Genomic DNA, 19,738 nt, shown 5'->3' with positions numbered 1-19,738 from the left:
TAGCCAGATTCTTTTAAGATTTCTATCTCTTGCCGAAACATATTTGTATAGTCGCAAAAATCTATTTAAAGTCAACTTTTAACAATATCTGATGGGTATAATTAATTAATTAAACAACACGAATAATAAATTATATAAAAGCCATGTTCAAAACTCGTTTAATTTAATCATGAATCATAAATTTTCTCATATTAATTGTAAATTATATTTCTATCATCAGTTAAACACAGCTCATCGCTCGCATATCAACATAATTATATTACATATGTATAAACGGACGATTATGTTTAGCTCTGAGCGCGCCAAGCATAGGTGCTAAAATGGGCGCCGAGCCGTATTCTAGTGATAGCTGGTGATAATCATCGTAGCTGACCAATGGAAGGCGAGTGACGGTCGCGGGAGCCCATTTCCGCATACAGGCTTTCTACAGTACTGTTGCTCGATTTTTCGAAGATTGTTTACAAGCGCACGAACTTTCGCGTATGTACGCGGTATATACACTGGCGTATGTAAATAATCGCGTACGTCCGCGCCGCAGTATTCGCAGCAGCCGTGCATCAATTTTCGCGTGCCCTCCGAGGGATGTGCGCGTCGCGACGCACGTTCTGCATACTCGTCGTCGCGACGCGATAGCGGCCCGCCGCCGCCGCCGCGGCGTAGATATATCGTGTGTACACCGTGACCCACTTGTTGCGTCTAGGTTATGGCGTTATAAACAAAAATATGCTGCGCACAATAGACGCGTCCGTCAATCGCGCGTGCTGTTCGTCGTGAGCCAGTGCTAGGCCGGCACCAGGGCATGGAGGCGGGCCCAGGCCTGAGCCTGTTTCAGGGCTCGGACAGCATACAGCTGAACACGGCGACACAGAGGCTTGAAGAGGACGAGGAGCAGGAGGATAAGAAGCGACGCGACGAGGAGGTAACGCTATTTGTTTTCCCGTAGATTTCCGCAATGTGCTCCGGATTTCATTCCGTGACATGTGTAGAGGAAATCGTAAACTCTACTACATTTGAAGTCAAAAGAGTTTTATGATATATAATTATGATCTGTGAGGAAAGTGGAAAACAATATATGCAGAGTCCACTATACTTATAGAATTCTATTGTAGACAGCATTTTTGAATGTGCTGTTGTCCTAAAAGAAGAATGTAAAACCCACTCTGTAGAATTTTCTTATGAAACAATTTTATTACTGTGCTCTATAGATGGGAAGGAATGAATGAAAGCTTTATTGTATAAAATTTTATTGTAAAGAAATTGATATAAGTGCACTGCATAGAATTAAAGTAAGATAAAATCTTCTGTATACAGTTTAGCTGTAAAAAAGAAGACTGTATGAAGATGTAAATAAAGTTTGATAATGTATTCATACAATAATATGTTTCTTGTTTTACTTTCAGCTTAAAGACCTCCTAACAAATGCATTTAATGATTTGGAAAACAATGATGATGTCAGTTCGGTTGATAGTAGTCACTATCACGATGACAATACCAGAGACATTGACTGCACTGATACAGTGGTTAATTATGATTTGGAATCGGTTATGCCTGGCAAAGGTCAGGTAGTGCAACTGCAGAAGGAATTCGATGTCTGTGATCGTGTGGAAAATCTGAACAATTACGATCACGATGTGAAAACGAATTGCAAGCCTGACACCGAGGTCAGTGGGATGCAAATCGACTTTGATCTATACAGGCAAACGGGGACGCCGTACGGTAATAATAGACTCAGTGACAGCAACAGCACTGTGCTGGAGACGCCGTATGAATTAACAAAACCGCCTGCTGGATATCATCGCAAGATGCATCCGCCAAAGTCGGCCGAAGAATACACATTTGGCGAAAATTATCCCTATAATTATGAAACGCCATCCAATCATTACAATACTCACATTACTAAGAAATACTCTAATAACGGTTTTACCGATGCGTACGAGAATAATGTACAAAATAAGCAGATTCACGAGTTCGGTGGAGGCGACAACGTTACCTCGGAGCACATGAATCATTGCTATAAGACTAGTCCGAATGGCAGGCCAATAGACGACGATACAGGTTACAAAACGGCGGAATATAACAGTAAAGAGCAACTGGAAGTATTATATTCGGTTAGAATGCGAGAGATCAATCGCTTGACGGAGGAGCTGCAACAGCTGCAGTTGGAGAAAGAAGATGAAAAGGATAAAATGAACAGAAAATTGATGCTGCTTCAGGCAGAAGTTGACAGAATTAACATTTCAAGGACTCAAGCACAAAATGCACTTGGTAAAACTTAAAGAAATAAATCATATAAGCCTTTCAAGAAAATACCATTATTTAAGAATATTAATTTTATCAAATAATTAAAATAATTTTAATGAAGTATTATGGATGTTTAACAATATAAAGTCAAAATGATTACTTCATCCATTTATTTTGAGTCTTTAATTCTTTTAGTTGACGCTAAAACTGAGATAGCTGATCTACAAATGCAAATGGAGTCTTTGAAAGAGAAAAATGCGGTTCTAGAGAAGACAAATCAAAATGTAAAATAATATATATTTGAATTTCACTATAATTAATGTTAAGACTCGTATTACCAACAATATTGTTTTTACAGATAACGGAAGAACTAAACGTCGCCAGAGGCTCTGTCATGGATCTGCAACAGAAAATCGCCATACTGGAAAGAGCACAGGCATTGCAGACGAATGATAAGATACACGAGAAATTTTTAAAGCAAGCGCAAGAAAAACATGCAGTGGAGATGCATAATATGCAGACGCAGATAGATCTTCTTACGGACAAATTAAATGACAAGGTACGCTAAAAAATTTCTTGTTACCCATCAAATTTTCAATAACTCTGTTTGTAATCATGTTTGCCATAGCTGCTCAATATGGACACCAGCAACAATATTTGGGCAAGTTTCTATTAGTTATTTTTGTGTTCGCAGAATCACGTTTTTAATATTTTATTGATATAAATACATAAAAAAAGAATTGTTAATATATGCATATGTCTAAAAGTAAATTTTTGATTTTATAATAAACTTGATTATTTTATATTGTTTTATACATTCATGTAATGTTAATATAACTTACAAATTTAAGTTGTTATATTGTTTAATTTTTAACAGGAAACATCATATGTCGCTCTCGAAGATAAATTGGTCGAAGCACGAAGAGCGCAAGAGAGTCTCATGGTGGAGAAAGGCCACACGATGAATCAATTGGCACAAGCGTTGGAAAAGAGTCAAGCCCAATGCCGAAATCTCATGACCACAAATACCGCTCAGCAGGTAGTGCAATTGCAGGCGCAAGTGAAAATATTGTCTCAGGAAAAGGAGGAGCTGCATAAAAATGAACAAGAACTGCAGGTAATTAAAATTTTATATAAATTTTGAAAAATTCAAAGTAACACAATCTTTATTGCGTAATTATATTTTTAGAACAAACTGCAGCTAGCCAAGAGCGACATAGCGCAGTACGATTCATTATTAGCTACAACTCTGGAGGAAGAATCTGACTCAATTAGACAGATGAAATTAGGAGAGCTTAATAAATCGAAATCGAAACCTGTTGACGACATCACGAACAAATTGAGAATAGAATTGAACAGGTAATACCTATTTAAATGCATTTCTCTTGTTTCCAGATTTTTCATTGAAGTTTTTTGATCATTTGATCATATAATGCAATGTTACTTTTGTGACTGTTCAGATGTTTGGCTGGTCAAGCTGTGAAGAGAAAAGAAATAAACCGTTTGGAGAATACTTTATCGCAGACAGAAAAAGAGTTGAGCAAAGCTCGGACAGTAGCTGAAACGTGTCAGCAAGAGGCGGCGCGATACGCTAAGCGAATCAACGAGTTAGAACAAGAATTGAATTCTGTATTAACTGACGAAGCCATGAAAGCGGATGCTAAAATACAGGAACTGTCGAATCATTTGAATGACGTAAGAAAACAATACAAACTGTTACGCGATGAGAAAAGTAATATAGAACAACAATTAGAGGAAACTTTAGCTGTTAATCAAGAGAAGCTTAAAAAGATGCATCAGGAGACTATGGAGCAACAAGAGAAAGAAGCTATCGATGAGTACAATAAGGAGTACTTAGAGATACATGCTAAAGCTGTAGAAAGAGTAAAGCAAGAAGCACAAATGGAAATAGTACAATTATCGTAAGTATCTGCGTTTTTTTTTAAATCACTTTAAATAATTTTAAGAAAAATATTATTAATAAATCTACGTAATACTATATGTACACAAGTAGAATTTTTATTTTTAGCGTACAATTAGAGCAAACGCAAAAAGAATTAGATCATGTAAAAGAATTATACATAAATGTCTGTGGAACGAAGGAGCAATTAATAGACGAACATAAAAATGAAATTAAAATGCTGAAAAACAAATATGCCGCGATGGAATCTCATCAAAAGGATATGGAAAAATTGGAGAATGAATTGCAAACACAAGTTAAACTGCGTAATAAGCTGACCAAGGAAAGCGAAGAGTTCAAAAGCAAAATAATTGAATTAGAGAAAGATTTGACGTATGAAAGAAGAAAAAAGGAGGATCACATGAGAAAGATACATTCTGAAATAGAAAAGGGTAAGTATTGAATGATACAAAGCAAGAGGCAAAATATTATTTATGGGAAACATGATAAAACATTGTGAAGGAATTTTGTTTTAATTTAATCAATACTATGTTTCTAGCAAAAGAAGAAGCGTTGCATGAGCTAAGAAATGCACACCCGAATCAAGAAATAAGTTTTCTTTTACCCGACCATTGTTCCAAACACCTAGAAAAAATTAGTCAGGTATAATCTTTATTAATTCTAAATCTTTAAACATAAAGCTGTATCAGAAGTTTAATAGAAACTATGTTACATTTTAAATTTAATTAGATTTTATTTATATATTTTCAGACTTTTTCTTCGTATAATGTATCGAGTAATATGCTTCTATTACAGCTGGAAGAAGATTGCAAACGTTTGGAAGAGAAACTTCAAATCGCGTTACAAGAGCAGGAAAAGTTATCCGATTACCAAACCGAATTAGACAATGCCAAATTGACAATCGCGCAGAAAGATATATCGAAGGAGTCGTGGAAAAAGAAATACGAAAAAGTCGCCAGTGAAAGGAAAGATCTTCTTGCGAAAATTTCCAAATTAGATTCAGAGCTATCGAATTTAAAGCGCATCACAAAGCTCGATGACTCGGACGATGTAAAGCTGAAGATGATTCGGTTTCAAGCGGAGAACGAGACGCTGAAGAGTCGGTGCGACAATCTGCTTAGCGAGCGGGACACTTGTAAGGAGAAGATCTCCGAATTGGAAACAGAGCTGTTCGACACGAGGAAGAAGATTAGCGGTTTCGAGGGAAGATTATCGGGAAGACGGAAGAGTGGCGAAGTTACGTTGAATTCAAAGAGCGAATTGGAGAAAGAACTCTCGCGTTATAAAGATTTAGTTACACAATTATCCAGGCTAAACAATTCGAAGGGAGAACATGCGAATGAATCAATAATGCTGGAACAGAGGATACAACAGCTCGAGCAGGATTTACGAAACAAAGACGAGAAACTGAACAGACTGGTGAAAGATTTTGAGAAGATCAAGGACGAGAGAGACCAGCTGGTGGTGAAGTTGCGAAATCAAGCCAAGCAGTTCGAGCAGTATGTCAAGAGCCAGAATAAAGTTTCCGCGGAATTGAATCTGTCTCCTCGCAGTACAAATGACAGCACGGACTTTCAGAAGATGAAGGAGATCATAACGAAGGAAGTGCGGGAAGAGATGGAGCCGAAGGTAGCGAAAGAGCTTAAAGGGATCGAAGAGCAGAATCTCGAGAAGAGGAAGGAGTTAGAGGAAAAGTACAAAACTGTTATATTAGAGTGGCAAACGAAATGCAACGAGAGAGATCAAGAGGTGACGACGCTGCGGGCTGGAATAATGGCGGAGAAAATGAGAGTCAGTCAGATCAGTCAGATCGTAGGGAAAAAACTGGAAATCTGCAACCAAGAGCTACAAACGCGAAGGTTGCAGATCGAGAAACTGGAGGCGGACTTGAAGAAGAAGGAAAACGAAATTGACGAGGACAGAAACTGGATGGCTCAGATGATGACGATATGGGTCGCTGAGCTTAAAGAGTGTCAAGCTAAGGAGACGGAGAAAGACGTGGAGATACAGAAGTTGAAATCCAACGGGGAGAAACTGAGCAGCGAGATCAAGGCGTTGAAGGATAAGGAGAAACACATAAAGAGCAATATGGATCAGTTGAAACGCAAATATGAAAAGGCGAAAGAAACCGCGATTAATTATAAGGTTAGTATACGCGGAAATCTGCTGATTACTTTTTTTATGAAAAATATATCGTACGTTTGTATTGTAGAGCTATGCGAAGGCGAAGGAAAAGCATTTGTTAAGTGAATGCAAACGTATCGAGGAGGGATACAAAAAGGCCATGGACGAAGTACAACAAAACTGTGGAGTTTTTAACGAGCAGTACGCCGCGAAAGTCAAGGCGCTTGAAACTCTGTATTCCGAGAAAGAGGAACAAATGCGACTTATGAAGTACAAAGATAAATGCTGAAATACGTAGTAAGTATTCTTTAAGTAATATGCAATAATAGCTTTCTCCCCCGGTTAAGAGCTAAAGTGTAGTTACAGAGGCTAGATACCTTCTTCTTTTAATTTAAAAAGCACATTATTGTACAACACTTCATTAACGGAGTTTTATGTTAGGGACCAATATAAGTAAAAATTCATATGATAGAAATGAGAAATCTGAAGTACAATTATCTGATTAATCGTCTGAGTACTCCAACTCGATAGTAACGTTTATACATATTAGGTATTAATCGATACGACGAGAGAATGCAATGCTGTAAAAATAGGAAGAAACCGTATTTACATTAACTAATATTGTAATTTTGTAACTCGTCTGTAATTTAAGATGAAATCATATACATGTAAGATCACGAACAAAAGGAAAAGCTTTAGTCATGTGTTTCCGCCGAGCATTTATTATGACATAATACACGCAAGACTGGATCTCTATTGGATTTTTCCCTCTTTTTCTCCCTTACGTGAGTAAGCGATAAAAAGAGAAAATCAAAATATATATATAGTCTTTAAGGTAAACATTAACTTTTGCCTCCCATAGCGAATTAAAATAATATTCTCATTTAATACATTGCTTTAAAGGTTTACTTTTGAGTGTTAGATCTGTTCACATTTTATACGCATGTCGCGCGAGGAGGAATACAGATAATCTCTATCAAGATTGTACAAAGTGTGACTTCTACAATAGAGAAATTTGCTTTATATATAAGTATTCTAACTAGACAAAACTCAAATTATATTAAAAGATTTTTTTGACGCGTTAGACAGCAGGACTGAGTAACAAAGATCTACGTTATATTCTTAATCTTAAATGATTTAAAATGTATATTTAAGTAACGCGATAGCTTCTTGAGAGTATCAGAGGCATTCGGTATCGTCTCTCTTCTTTTTTACAGAAAATTTAACGAAATATATCTAATCGATTGAACAAGACGCCATAATTCCATCAAACGTCTCTCTCAATTTTTATTATATAATTTGCTTATTTTATTATACAAATGTGTGCAATCTGAAAATATGGCCAATTGTATATCGTATCGGCTTATAAGAGTCGCGGAGTATTATATAAATCAAATAAATACCTGTATATCTCTCTGTAAGTGTGAAGATCTTGGTAAGATTGTTCGACATCGATACACCGTGCGATTTAAATAGGAATATTATTTTCCAGTGTGTCCACTGGATATAGAGAAGTATTATTAATATTAATTAATTAGTTATGTATTTTTGTATGTAGAATGAATTAATTTATTTTTTGTAATAAAGAATTTATGTCGCTGTCAAAAAACATGTTATCATTATTATATGTTCTACACAATAATAATTAGATACACACATACATATATATAAAATCTCTATCATGTTTTCAGATGTATTTTTAAAGTAGATATCTTATAAAAGATAAAATAAATAAAATCGCAATCGGCTAATGAACGTCTGCTGTATTGAAAAATGCTGTGATAAATAAGTGTGTTAAAAATGATCTCAGTTCATATCGATAACTGATTCAAACAAGCTACAAATAGCAAGCTTTCAGCTTTTTTAAATCTAACTAGAACAATACAAGCGCGCGCTGCGCGCGCGCACTTATTATAGTAATTTAATAATTAGGAAATCTAAATATTTAGATAAATTTTTTTAATTTTAAATAACCGTCAAAATAACCTTCGCTATCAAGCTATCAAACTATGGCTGCGTTCCCATTTCGTCTCACACAGTGCAGTATCCAGTGGCCGCAATTTTGCTGAATACTGCACTGGAGAAGCGTTTTGGTAATTTTTAAGAGTGGATAAAGCTCTGCATTTTTCCTTTTCCTGTAAATATCTCATTATCAAATATATTATTTTTTTAGTAATGTTTGTAAATAGCATCTGAAGTACATATGCAAAGATTTCCATCGCGTAATTACGTAAAATTACGTAAAAGGAAGCAATAGAAGTAAACAGGCACGTGAGCAATGCGGAGTTAAAGTTTTGTTCATTTGTTCTGCGACACCCTATATATATGTAAAATGGTGAGGAGTGGAACAGAGTGTTGGTGTGCCGGAGTGATCAGTATTGTAACGACTCAGGAAGTGAACGTTTTTCCGCGAGAACGCGGAGTTCCTTGAGGCTGCACTATGAATCTACCGTTGAAGATACTGCTGCTGCTCGTGGCCACGCTGTGCCAGCCGACAGTTCAGTCTTCGAGGTTTCGAAACACATTCAGCGAGAGCCGGCGACTGAGGGTCAAGCACAGCGCACTGCCAAACAGCGCCAGATACAAATACGAGAATAAAACGTTGGATGTGCGAGTGAGTTATTTTGTATATTTCATCATTATATATTAACTGTAGATTGTGATACGGCTGTTATTAATCATTAAACAATTGTTATTTATATTAATAAGACTAATAATTATTAATTATTGTTAATTTTTAAGGTGGATCACTTTAGTTTCGCTGTACAGGACACCTTTAAACTGAGATACCTCATAAACGATACTTGGGGAAAAGCAGAAAATGCTCCTATATTCTTCTACACTGGAAATGAAGGCGACATCGAAGTTTTTGCGGAAAATACCGTAAGAGAGGAACAATTTATTTATATGCACTAATAATATCCGATCGCGATTTGTGTAAGGAACCACTGCAAATTTAATTAACAAAGAAATGTTGATTACGTTTCAGACTCGTTTATCATGCATTTAAATTACTACAAAAGAACATCAAAAAGTAAAGAGAAATTTAAGGAATCGAACTCTTTTAAAAAAGTTCTTTTTTAATTTGATTTTTAATTTTATATTAATGTATGAATTGATTATTATTGCATTATGATTAATGTACTCTTTGCCAATTCAAAATATTTGGCAGGGTTTTCTGTGGGAAACTGCACCAAAATTTGGTGCAATGGTAGTTTTTGCTGAGCACCGTTACTACGGCGAATCGTTACCTTATGGGAACAAGTCCTTCGCGGACCCGCAACATCTTGGATATCTGACATCTCAACAAGCTCTGGCCGACTATGTGGATCTTATTGAACATCTGAAGTCGAAGCCGGGATATAATCGCAGCCCAGTTATAGTTTTCGGCGGCTCGTACGGTGGTATGCTCAGCGCTTGGATGCGTATGAAATACCCTCACATCGTTCAGGGGTACGTTTTATCGCTAGCTAGCGATATCTGATTTATATAGCTAAAAATACATGTAGGAAATGTGTAAAATATAATTATTTTTGCACTATATTTAGTTCTGGATGTGACAATAATTTAAATCAGATGTGAAAAATCATGATAGTATCTGAAGATCGGTTTCATCAATGTGAAATGAATTAATCATAGCTCAGTTATTATTTTTAGAATTAAACGTTAATAAAACCTGCACTCAAAAATGTGAGAAATTTACGTAATAAAATTATCTAAAATAAAATATGTAGAATAAAATTTGTTAAGAACGTAAATATAGTAGCACAATACAGCAGACTCGTTTAATCAATAATTTATCGCGCAAAACTTTAAATAATATTATCAATTCGTTGTAGTGCGATTGCAGCCTCCGCGCCACTTCTACAATTTACTGATAATGTGGCATGCGAAGTGTTTGCTCGGATAGCAACGTCGGATTATCGTGCCTCGAATCCAACGTGCGCACACCTTATCCGACAAGCATGGAGCACAATAAGTAACGTGACTTCAAAAGGTAAGAAGATAGCTTTTCTGATAATTCTAATGTAATGATAAATTTTCTTTATCTTTCCCGATTTCTTATTTTAGACGAAGGTAAAAAGTGGCTGTCGGATAATTGGAAACTATGTGAACCGCTAAATACTACGAAGGACATCAAAACGCTGAAAGATTTTTTGCAGAATGTTTATATAAACTTGGCTATGGTTAATTATCCATACGAGACTAATTTCTTAGCGCCGTTGCCAGGCAATCCGATTAACGTGAGTATTCTGAATTCTACAATTGTAAATTTTCTTTCGAGTGTAAATTCCCTGACAAATTTATATCCGTTTTTCTTTATGAAAAAAATTTTTTTATTTATGCTATATTTATAGGAAATAATTCAAAGTCTAAATTAAGTATTTTAAAACTGCTGATTTGGAATTTTTACTCAGGTTTTTTGTCGATACCTGACAAATTCTTCGTTGACCGGAAAACCGCTATTATCAGCGCTCCATCAAGCAGTTAGTGTTTACACGAATTACACCGGTCAAACGAAATGCATTTCGACGAAGGATGCGGAGCCAGGCCTGGACGCCGATAAAGGATGGGATTATCAGGCCTGCACAGAAATGGTGATGCCGATGTGCACCGATGGTGTCAACGATATGTTCGAGCCGGCAGAATGGGATTTGAAAGATTATAATAATACCTGTTTTAAGAAATATTCCGTTTCACCGCAACCTTATCTAGTTTGTCAGCGATACGGCTGTAAAAATCTTTCCACCGTAACCAACATTATTTTCAGGTATACAAAAAAAATAGTTTATCGCATTTTATCGATCTTATTCTTAATTTTTATATTCTGTTTTCTTTGTCTTATTTTCTTATTTTTTTCAGCAACGGATTGCTGGATCCGTGGACAAGTGGAGGCGTATTGCGTAACTTATCCTCGTCGGCGACTGCTATACTGATCCCGGACGCCGCGCATCATCTTGATTTGCGAGAAAGTAACGTCAACGACCCATTCAGCGTTATTCTGACGCGCAAATATCATCGGTACTTCATCAGAAAGTGGATCACGGAGTATCAGAAAAATGAAAGACTTAAATATTAGTGCAATAAAAATGTAAATTACCGAATTCCTAGGGATAACTTGCTTATTCATAATTTTTCTTTTCTTGTTTTTCTTTATTTCTAAATTATAAATACAAAAACAGGACATGCACGCCGCGACAACAATAAATACTCAGCGTTGCCATGGATTGACTACTTATAACGCAAAACAAAGCGTTGATAAAAACTTAATCAAAAACGTATGCGAAAGAATTTCGGTATCACAGTAAATAATAAATGCACATGTTTCGTCGGGTATTCTAAAAGTTTCACGAGAGGATATAAAATGTTCTCAAACAACGCAAAAGTCTAAAGCATGTCTGAAAGAATAGAGCGCCTTTTCAGACATTTTCACAATAGCTTGCAGACATTTGTGTTGTCTAAAATTTCTTGTCACAAATCTAATATCACTAGAGTACATAAAAATGACTACATTATCAAATAAACTCATAACGCCATCGAAATTATTTGACACTAATACTCGACATTAATTATAAATATGCGTTGTATTAATTTTAGTTTACCTCTTTATCACTTCATAATTTTTTATGCGAAGTTTATCCAAAGAGATTATGTGTAAGCGAATAAAGTCACCGAAGATATAGGAATTTCTAAATATTAGGTACTTTTCTTACAAGAAAATTCGAAGTTTAAATCGAATCCACAAATAAATATAAGTATATTGTGATTCCATGATACGTTAATTTTCTCAAACTCTCGAATTCTTTTCTTTCTGCAGGTACAGCATTGTTTCCATTTTTTTTCTGACGGATTTGTATTGTTTTTCACATTAACAGTGATCTCTCTCTCACACTAACATAAAAATGTATTTCTAATAATTAAAAAATATAAAATAAAAAAATGAATATTTTTAGATGAAATACTTGTCTTTTTTGTGGCGTGTTCTAAAATGAACTCGAAAGGAATGTGTTTAAATAAATAGTTTTACATTCATCTACTGTGCCTAGATTTCGTAATTAACAAATATCTCAATCAATATGTGTGTATCAATTATACTTTTATGTTGATTAGTGTCAAACTATATTTTCAATCAACTAGATTCGTATATTTTTATACTTGTCTCTCAAGTGTCATATCTATATAAAAAAATTCAAGATCTTAAAAATAATATGGAGTATCGTGACAGAAAGGTATCGCGAGAAAAAGGTTAAAAAGGATGTATCCAATTATATGAGTCACCGATACGAGTATTGAGATACACTGCACGATTACGTAAGCGAACGTGGATACGCAAATCTCAAAAAATAGATCTACAAAAGTATGAGAAACAAAATAAACCTCTGTAATTCGACGACAGAGTCCCTTCTGTCTTCAATGCGGTGTACGTCGATGTGCTGTGGTTGGCCTGGGGACGCCGGAACGACTTCGCACTTTCTTCGGTTGCACGAATGTATTGTCTATTCCGTTGTTGTAAGAGAGATATATGTTCGACATGTCTGGTGGCATCGTCTGCGAACGGAAGAAAATTTTATGTAATTAACATTTTGTGAAATGTTTGGCTGGAAGGAAGATATCTTCCGTGATATCAAGAAAAATCTTTTCTATAGAATTAATAGTATGAAATATTGTAGCCTTACATCTTTGTTACTTCCTGCCGGCGATATCGTCTGCGCTTTGCGCATGTTGTTTCCCGTATATGCCACACATTTCAGCTGCCACTCGCCGATGTCCTCGTTCCAATGAACGTATCTCTTGATCATTGTCTAACATTTGGCAAAGAAAAAAAAATATATGCAAAGGATATATTTTCATTTTTAATATTATAAACGGCTAATGCAACACACACCTGGTACTGAACAGGAATGTAATGATTCACGATCAGATTCTGCAGCTGCAATTCTCTGCCGATTCCCCGCACACCTTCCAGAAGACCCTCCATTTCTCTTTGGTGCTCCTGCTGCAAATCCGACAACTCCGCCTTGACGGACATCAACATTGTGTACACCCGCGCTAATTTTTTCGTTTTTCCAGCCGCTTCCTCCTGCAGAGACGAGTATTTCTCCTCGATGTCGATACGTTCCGCCTCCTTTGCCTTAATAGCCTTCTTCAATTGTTCTTCTCTGCTCTTCCGCTGGTCGAGTTCGACCGCCGCGGCCGCTAACAATTGCTCCTGAGCTTCCGCTTTCTCCAACAGATTTTCACCACCTACTAATATCTTATTCTGCAAATTTTGCATTTTTTCCCGTAGCGCTTCCTTCTCGCTCCTGAAATTAAATCATTTAATATACTAAAAATATACACATTTAAACATTACATTATCATTCGTCGTTTACTTAAATAATTTTGTAGATTTTATTATTTGTTATACTATTTTATTTAGACGAAAACTTACTGAGTTCTCTTTAGTTCGATGACATCTTTGTCCACGGGACTCTTATCGTCTCTTTCGGCTTTATCAACTTTTTCTGTTGAGTCTGCGTCTCTGTCTTCCAATTCTTCCATCGACAATATTTGGCTCCTTCTACGCCGAACCTTCTTGTCTCGCTTCGTTTCTTTGGATTCCTCTGAATCTTCGGACTCTTCCTCAGATTCCGAAAGTTCTGCGCCATTCTCCTCCAATTGCTTGCGCAATTGCTCGATCTCGACTTGGAATTGACGAAGTAGAGCATCCTTCGGGTCCTCGTTAATCCTCGCGCGATTCCTGATGTTTTTCGCACGATTTGCATAACGCAAAGTGCTTATGGTCTCGTCATAGTTCATATCTGCTGGACTGATGTTTGCACACTGCAAATATATTGTAATATTAACTTGTTGATTATTTGGAAACTAGATTTGCATAATTACATAACATTAATTACTAAATTAACAATAATGTATCAATTACGTGTGGAATAAGTAATGTGTAAAATATGTTGCCTACCATTAATGTTTTCGAATTTCCACCTAACGAGTCTTGGAGCAGCCTAGTCAGTTTGGAATTCCTGTAAGGCACGTGAGAACTTTGTCCGTCAACCAGCGCGGATATTACGTTTCCCAATGTCGACAATGACAAGTTGATTTTAGTTGCTTCACGGAGTCGCTGACCCGTTGCCTTTGTCTTACTTTGTCTTTCCGATCCCTAGATGTTGAGACAAGCGTAAGGATATACGGTTAAGGAAATTCACTTGCGTTTAAAAAATAATAATTCTGTCGTATTGTACGTACAGCCAAATCCACCAAATGAAGCTTTCCCATTTTTACATGTTGCTCTCCATCTTCACCAATCTGACTAGATTCGACTGTAATTGTAAATATCGCATGGGATCTAGAGCTGGACACATTCATGGCAGTAGCTCCGACAACACCTGCGTTTGTTTAGAAGATTACTTTTTACATATACAGATATCGTGCATTGATTTATTATTTATAATATTCGTTGTCACTCACGATTTTTATTGCCGAGCGACATTATGCGATCCAAATCGTCGGCATTGTTCACCACATATCCGCTCAGATCTTTCACGAACACTCCGATGTCTGGTCTTTCCTTTACCTCAAGCCGAGTATTCTGATCCTTGCCAAGCAGATCCCGAACTTCCTCATTGTAGATTTCCAAGTACGTGGCGCGCACGAGAAATCTATAACAGCAATAATTATTTACTCAATTACTAAATATTCAATGTGTAATTCTATTCATTCAGATAATATAAATATCTTAATTATGTTATGTTAATTCTAATGTCGCTTCAAAATATTCATTTCACATAATTGACAGCATATTGCTTCATAAAAAAATCGTTATGTATAACAAAATATATTTTATTTCTAATAAATCCTTACTTTTGGTTTTCGTCAGCTTTAGCTATGTGCCCGAAAATGTGTGCAAACGTATTCGGAATGACTCCTCTGGCTTGTGGAGAGGTTTTGGCACCGGACATGGTGTAAGTCTTGCCGGTGCCGGTTTGTCCATAGGCGAAGATTGTTCCATTGTAGCCCTGCAACACCTTGTCCACTATAGGCCTGGCAGTCTCATTGTAGATATCCACCTGAGTCGAGTCTGTGTCAAACACTGCGTCGAAGGAGAAGAGTTTGGGTGGCTCTCCTTGTGCCGCATTTGGATTCTCTATGATGATCTCGCTGTTCAGAGTATCCACCTCTATTATGTTCTTGCAGTGGCCATCCAGCTCCTTGCTGTTCAACGGTCGAACTCGCACCACCACTCTGACATTCTCTATCTCTCCCAGCTCCGTCGTACTGTCCTGAGCAAACATCATTCATTGCATGAGAACAGATCTTCTATTTAAAAAAATTTTGATGTTACACAATTCTGTAAATTTGTGATTACTGATACAATAAATAGGAATGTACTGAGATGCGAGAAATTTCACAAGGCAAATGTTAAGATCTACTACATATATCAGTGTACACATAAATTTAATGTTGACAAATGATATAGTAATTCTAAAATAAATTGTTAATAAATAATAAATAATGTTAAATAATCGAAGCCCAGTCTCGGCTACAGACTCACGGAGTTTGACGTTAGAAATGTCAAACAAATTACATTACTCTCTCTCTCATTGTTCTGATAGTGCGTATATTCGTTGTGCAGAATATAATACTAACTTCGGTCCCCGGCATCGCGGATTCGTTTATCCGCAGAAGTTACATAAATGCACGCTTTTCTCACAGCATGATGTGTAAAGACACGTCAAGAAATGTCGAACTAGCAGACGACCTCCATAAACAAATGGATCAATGCTTGCGGCCTGCGCGTGTTGCACAGCGCTACCTTTTCTCGCACAAGTAATCACATAGTGAACTCTGTTAATAAGTGACTCTTTTGGTAACAATATTAGCAAACTATATCTACTGCCAATTTAAAAATAAGTCTAAGTGATACGGTTTACAGATACAAAAGCGCTAGTGCTTTTCTTTTTATATTGGAGCGGTTCGATAAATTGAGTGGTTCAATAATTTGAACAGCAGCAAACAGTTTTATTTCAAGTTATTGTTATATAATAATTAACTTGAATGTAATCTAGTTGTTATTGATTGTGTTAGTAATAGCACATCTTTAGAATTAAATTAAATCGTTTTCAATAGCGGCGTCTGCAAGGCAGAGCTTAAATTTTACTTGTTAACTTTTTCAATAACGAACTCTTCGCGTCTAAGTCTGAAAAAAAACATGGATCAAATAACTGCTTCCTAAAAATAATTCAACATTTCTCATTCAAGCCATATTGCACCATCATCGACGTACTCGTCTTCGTAATTAACTCGCTAGGAGATTTGATTCAACGGAGCACAGTCAGCAAATCATTTCTGGGTAATGACATATGAAGAGATTACCGTTGTTGCCACAGAATATCCCGTTTCTATTATATATCACCCATCGACGGCAGATTGCTTAAATAAATCAGACACGAGAATTTCAATTTCAAAATCATAGCACCGACATTTCACGAGTTATCGAAATGCAAATAGATACTACACAATTTTACACTGTGTTTATTTTTACGCATTTGTTTTATATTTTATAGAATCTAAAAAAAAATATTATAAAGATATCTAATTTTGAAGAGCGTGAAAGGCATTTGTGTTTTATTTTATAAAATCTAAACAATTATAGAAATGCTATTAGAAAGATATATAATTGTGAAGAGTAAAAGATTATAATAAATAGTAATTTATCTTGATATGTTTGCTAAGAAATAACTTGAATTTCATCAAAATTTCTAATTATTAATCAGTTTATACGAATTAAAATTGAGATATCCTGTGCAACAGACTCCAGCAGTGTAACATCGCGCGATAGTTCCGCAGCTTTCGCGGAATTTGCACTTGTACTGTGCAATTTAAACTGTAATTAAGCAACCGATACAATAAGCGCTTCATCCGCGACAGGAAAATGCGCGTGCAAAAATCATGAGAAAAGATCGTACACGCATAATGAATGTGTAAACACACACTTTCTATCGACGAAAGTCTCAGGCGGAACGGCGTGTATTATCACAAGATTAATAGATCCATTTAAGAGTCAATCGTGATATATATAGTCTATTAATTAACATAATTTTCATTTTCTTCCCTCTATTTTCTCTGTTTTATATTTTTGTTTCTTCTTTTATCTAAATGTCCTTTCTTTTACCTTTTCAATGTTTAATAAAAAACAAACAATCTGATAATTAATTATTTTATTCAAAGTAATCTTATTCAGCGAGCGATGGTTCTACTTTATTCAAGTATTTTCCTTCACTCTTTCGTCTCTCTTCCTTCTTTTGTCTATCTTTCACCCCGATTCTTTTTCTATTTATTTTCTTCTCTTTGTCTGCTTTCCATCTTTTGTCTTCTGGGTTATTTACATCTAGTAATAATTAATTACTTCTTCTAATAATTAATTACCTTTCTCATTACGCAAGGTGAGAAATAATACTAATTTACAACGAGAACAATGATCCACCTTCGTACAAGCATCTTCTTTTTTTATGTGCCTTCTTCTTTTTATTCTCAGCTAATTTGTTATTTATTTTTACTTCCGCCTATTTCTTTAATTTTTCTTTTTTAATAGCGCAAAAAATAAACCGCATTTGCGTGTTAGCAGTTAATTACCTCGTTCATTTGTAAGAATTCAAATGAGGGACACGGCGGGGTCCGGTTTTGTATGTGCGTCACCAACAAACTATCCCCTAATTTTCTTTCTCTCTCCGCCTCTCGTTTTTCCAGGTTTTGTCTCTCTCGTCGACGGTTGCCCCTGTCGTTTGCCCCGTGCCCTTCTCCACGCTAGAGCCGGCTTCGTAACCCCTCCTGCCCCCCCGGTGAGCGTGCCGGTTCGGAGCGGAGCAGCAGCTGACGGACGTAACAATGCGTTGTTCCCGGTGCACGGTAGCGCTATGTCCCGCGCGACCAGAAGAGAACCACCACGATAAAGCGTCATCTCCGATATAGAGCGTCGGCGCTTCCAGCCGTTAGACGGGACGATGTGAGCCCCCGGCGTTGCAGCACGCACCAGGTAAGAATCGCACGCGATCGGGGGAGATCGATCTCGTTATTTCAATCTGCTACCTAGCGAAGAAACAGAAAAGAAAAAAAATTGTGTGAAGATGCGATCGCGTAACGTTTTTCTCTTAAGTGAAATAAAATTTGACATTTGTGTGAGATGTGAAATGACGCGGAGTGATAAGATCAATCGACACTTGTGCGATTGTGATTCCGGTGAAAATAGAAATTTCGCGGAGGGAATGTGTATTAACAATTTAAGACCCTTTGATGCTGCGGATCCATTCTTGGAATGCTGATTGCGAGTAGTGTAGCAGTCGGGCTAACTAAAAATAATTATTCTCAATTTTGTAGAAATATAAATGTGGCAAAATAAATGGGTCAGATATATAAAAGCGTAAATTGCGCAACGAGCGGATTCATTAATTAATTTGACCACAATCAAAAAATGTTTTTTAGAAATTTTAAATATAAATATCGAGAGTATATCGAACAGTAAAAGAAGATTTGTGAATTGATCTCATCTGTGAGAGCAATGTATAAATATCGTAAATGTTAAAGGCACAAAAATATAGCGGGAACATCGACGCGATTGTGTGTTGGTTAATTGAAAAATATGAGCCGCCGCGTAGCATTTTCCGCCGGCTCTTGGTGCGCCGGGAAATACATGCAGACAGTTATCTGCCGGCTTAATGGAATGCGCTTAGTGCACCTAGCGAAATGCATTCGAATAAGAAACAGTATTTTCATATAAATTGCAAGCGGTTCTCTTCTCGGTTGTTACTTCTGTAACACATAGTGATATTCGATCGGCAAAGCGTTTACATGACGCCGTAGCGCTCGCTGTGTCTTTAGAACTTAGAACGCGCAGCATTATTGATCGATCGCTCGTCCATTTGCACGAACACTAACGCGTCAACTAATCGCGTGAAAACTCGTGGTCAAAACTTGTCGTGCACGCTTGTAGCGTGCACATACGATAAAACGTACAATATTGCAGATGTTACTGTACATACTGTTAAATTTGTTATATAACAACGTCAGCGACGTAAAAGTGTATCAGCGCACGTCAAGCTGACGATGTATTGTCGCTGCTAATTACGAATTACGCTTTAGATTTTAATGAACTAGCCCGAAATTACGCGGACGCTCCAGTGAAGAATTCATGAGGAAGATCTCATCATAGTTGCATTACTGAAATGTGCTATGGCGTGTTCAGAAACAATCTGGTCTAGTTTTAGAAGACTGAAGAATATTTGTCCACGATATGCACACATTTTCTCAAATATATACATTGAGTATAAAATAATTTTGGAGAATATATCATATATTTTACACAAAGTGTTTTGACACAACTGGAGATTTAAAATTTAATTCATTGAGGACGGAATTACTTTTTTTGAAGATAATTTATAGCATCAAATATTCAAAAAT

General features: G+C 36.4%; 3 protein-coding genes across 5 annotated transcripts; 2 read left to right on the top strand and 1 right to left on the bottom strand.

The window, feature by feature from the left end:
* Positions 1 to 224: 224 nt before the first annotated feature.
* LOC105668882 (putative leucine-rich repeat-containing protein DDB_G0290503) lies at positions 225 to 7,895 on the top strand. 2 transcript variants are annotated; one of them, XM_012361534.2, is made up of 12 exons: positions 225 to 919; positions 1,401 to 2,265; positions 2,437 to 2,525; positions 2,600 to 2,800; positions 2,870 to 2,902; positions 3,119 to 3,358; positions 3,431 to 3,600; positions 3,702 to 4,163; positions 4,271 to 4,593; positions 4,701 to 4,804; positions 4,958 to 6,307; positions 6,375 to 7,895. In XM_012361534.2, exons 1-12 carry the CDS (start codon positions 800 to 802, stop codon positions 6,573 to 6,575), a joined length of 4,158 nt encoding a protein of 1,385 aa, XP_012216957.1. In that variant the 5' UTR covers positions 225 to 799; the 3' UTR covers positions 6,576 to 7,895. The 2 variants fall into 2 exon arrangements, with proteins under 2 accessions (XP_012216957.1, XP_012216958.1); XM_012361535.2 differs by lacking the exon at positions 2,870 to 2,902 and having other exon boundaries at positions 227 to 919.
* A 708-nt stretch (positions 7,896 to 8,603) lies between these two features.
* Positions 8,604 to 12,053, top strand: LOC105668868 (lysosomal Pro-X carboxypeptidase). The gene is made up of 7 exons (XM_012361509.2): positions 8,604 to 8,900; positions 9,029 to 9,169; positions 9,459 to 9,739; positions 10,126 to 10,283; positions 10,358 to 10,530; positions 10,705 to 11,057; positions 11,150 to 12,053. Exons 1-7 carry the CDS (start codon positions 8,727 to 8,729, stop codon positions 11,364 to 11,366), a joined length of 1,497 nt encoding a protein of 498 aa, XP_012216932.1. The 5' UTR covers positions 8,604 to 8,726; the 3' UTR covers positions 11,367 to 12,053.
* Positions 11,420 to 18,078, bottom strand: Klp64D (kinesin-like protein 64D). 2 transcript variants are annotated; one of them, XM_012361507.2, is made up of 9 exons: positions 17,918 to 18,078; positions 15,146 to 15,564; positions 14,753 to 14,943; positions 14,531 to 14,670; positions 14,247 to 14,444; positions 13,719 to 14,110; positions 13,173 to 13,590; positions 12,964 to 13,089; positions 11,420 to 12,835 (listed from the first exon to the last, which is right to left on the bottom strand). In XM_012361507.2, the coding sequence occupies exons 1-9, from the start codon at positions 17,924 to 17,926 to the stop codon at positions 12,698 to 12,700; spliced, it is 2,031 nt and encodes a 676-aa protein (XP_012216930.1). In that variant the 5' UTR covers positions 17,927 to 18,078; the 3' UTR covers positions 11,420 to 12,697. The 2 variants fall into 2 exon arrangements, with proteins under 2 accessions (XP_012216930.1, XP_067205596.1); XM_067349495.1 differs by lacking the exon at positions 17,918 to 18,078 and adding an exon at positions 15,932 to 16,091.
* Positions 18,079 to 19,738: the final 1,660 nt, after the last annotated feature.

This window comes from Linepithema humile, chromosome 2, assembly GCF_040581485.1.
Source record: "Linepithema humile isolate Giens D197 chromosome 2, Lhum_UNIL_v1.0, whole genome shotgun sequence".
Classification (NCBI taxonomy): Eukaryota; Metazoa; Arthropoda; class Insecta; order Hymenoptera; family Formicidae; genus Linepithema; species Linepithema humile.
This window is presented reverse-complemented; position numbering and strand designations above follow the sequence as displayed.

Coding starts and splice junctions, on each gene's coding strand:
- LOC105668882 (XM_012361534.2), top strand. CDS start 800: ATGGAGGCGGGCCCAGGCCTGAGCCTGTTTCAGGGCTCGGACAGCATA. Junction 2,801..2,869: donor CGGACAAATTAAATGACAAG/GTACGCTAAAAA, acceptor TGTTTGCCATAG/CTGCTCAATATGGACACCAG. Junction 3,359..3,430: donor AAAATGAACAAGAACTGCAG/GTAATTAAAATT, acceptor TTATATTTTTAG/AACAAACTGCAGCTAGCCAA.
- LOC105668868 (XM_012361509.2), top strand. CDS start 8,727: ATGAATCTACCGTTGAAGATACTGCTGCTGCTCGTGGCCACGCTGTGC. Junction 9,740..10,125: donor TACCCTCACATCGTTCAGGG/GTACGTTTTATC, acceptor AATTCGTTGTAG/TGCGATTGCAGCCTCCGCGC. Junction 10,531..10,704: donor TGCCAGGCAATCCGATTAAC/GTGAGTATTCTG, acceptor ATTTTTACTCAG/GTTTTTTGTCGATACCTGAC.
- Klp64D (XM_067349495.1), bottom strand. Junction 14,671..14,752: donor GTCGCTCGGCAATAAAAATC/GTGAGTGACAAC, acceptor AAACAAACGCAG/GTGTTGTCGGAGCTACTGCC. Junction 12,836..12,963: donor CGGCAGGAAGTAACAAAGAT/GTAAGGCTACAA, acceptor TTCCGTTCGCAG/ACGATGCCACCAGACATGTC.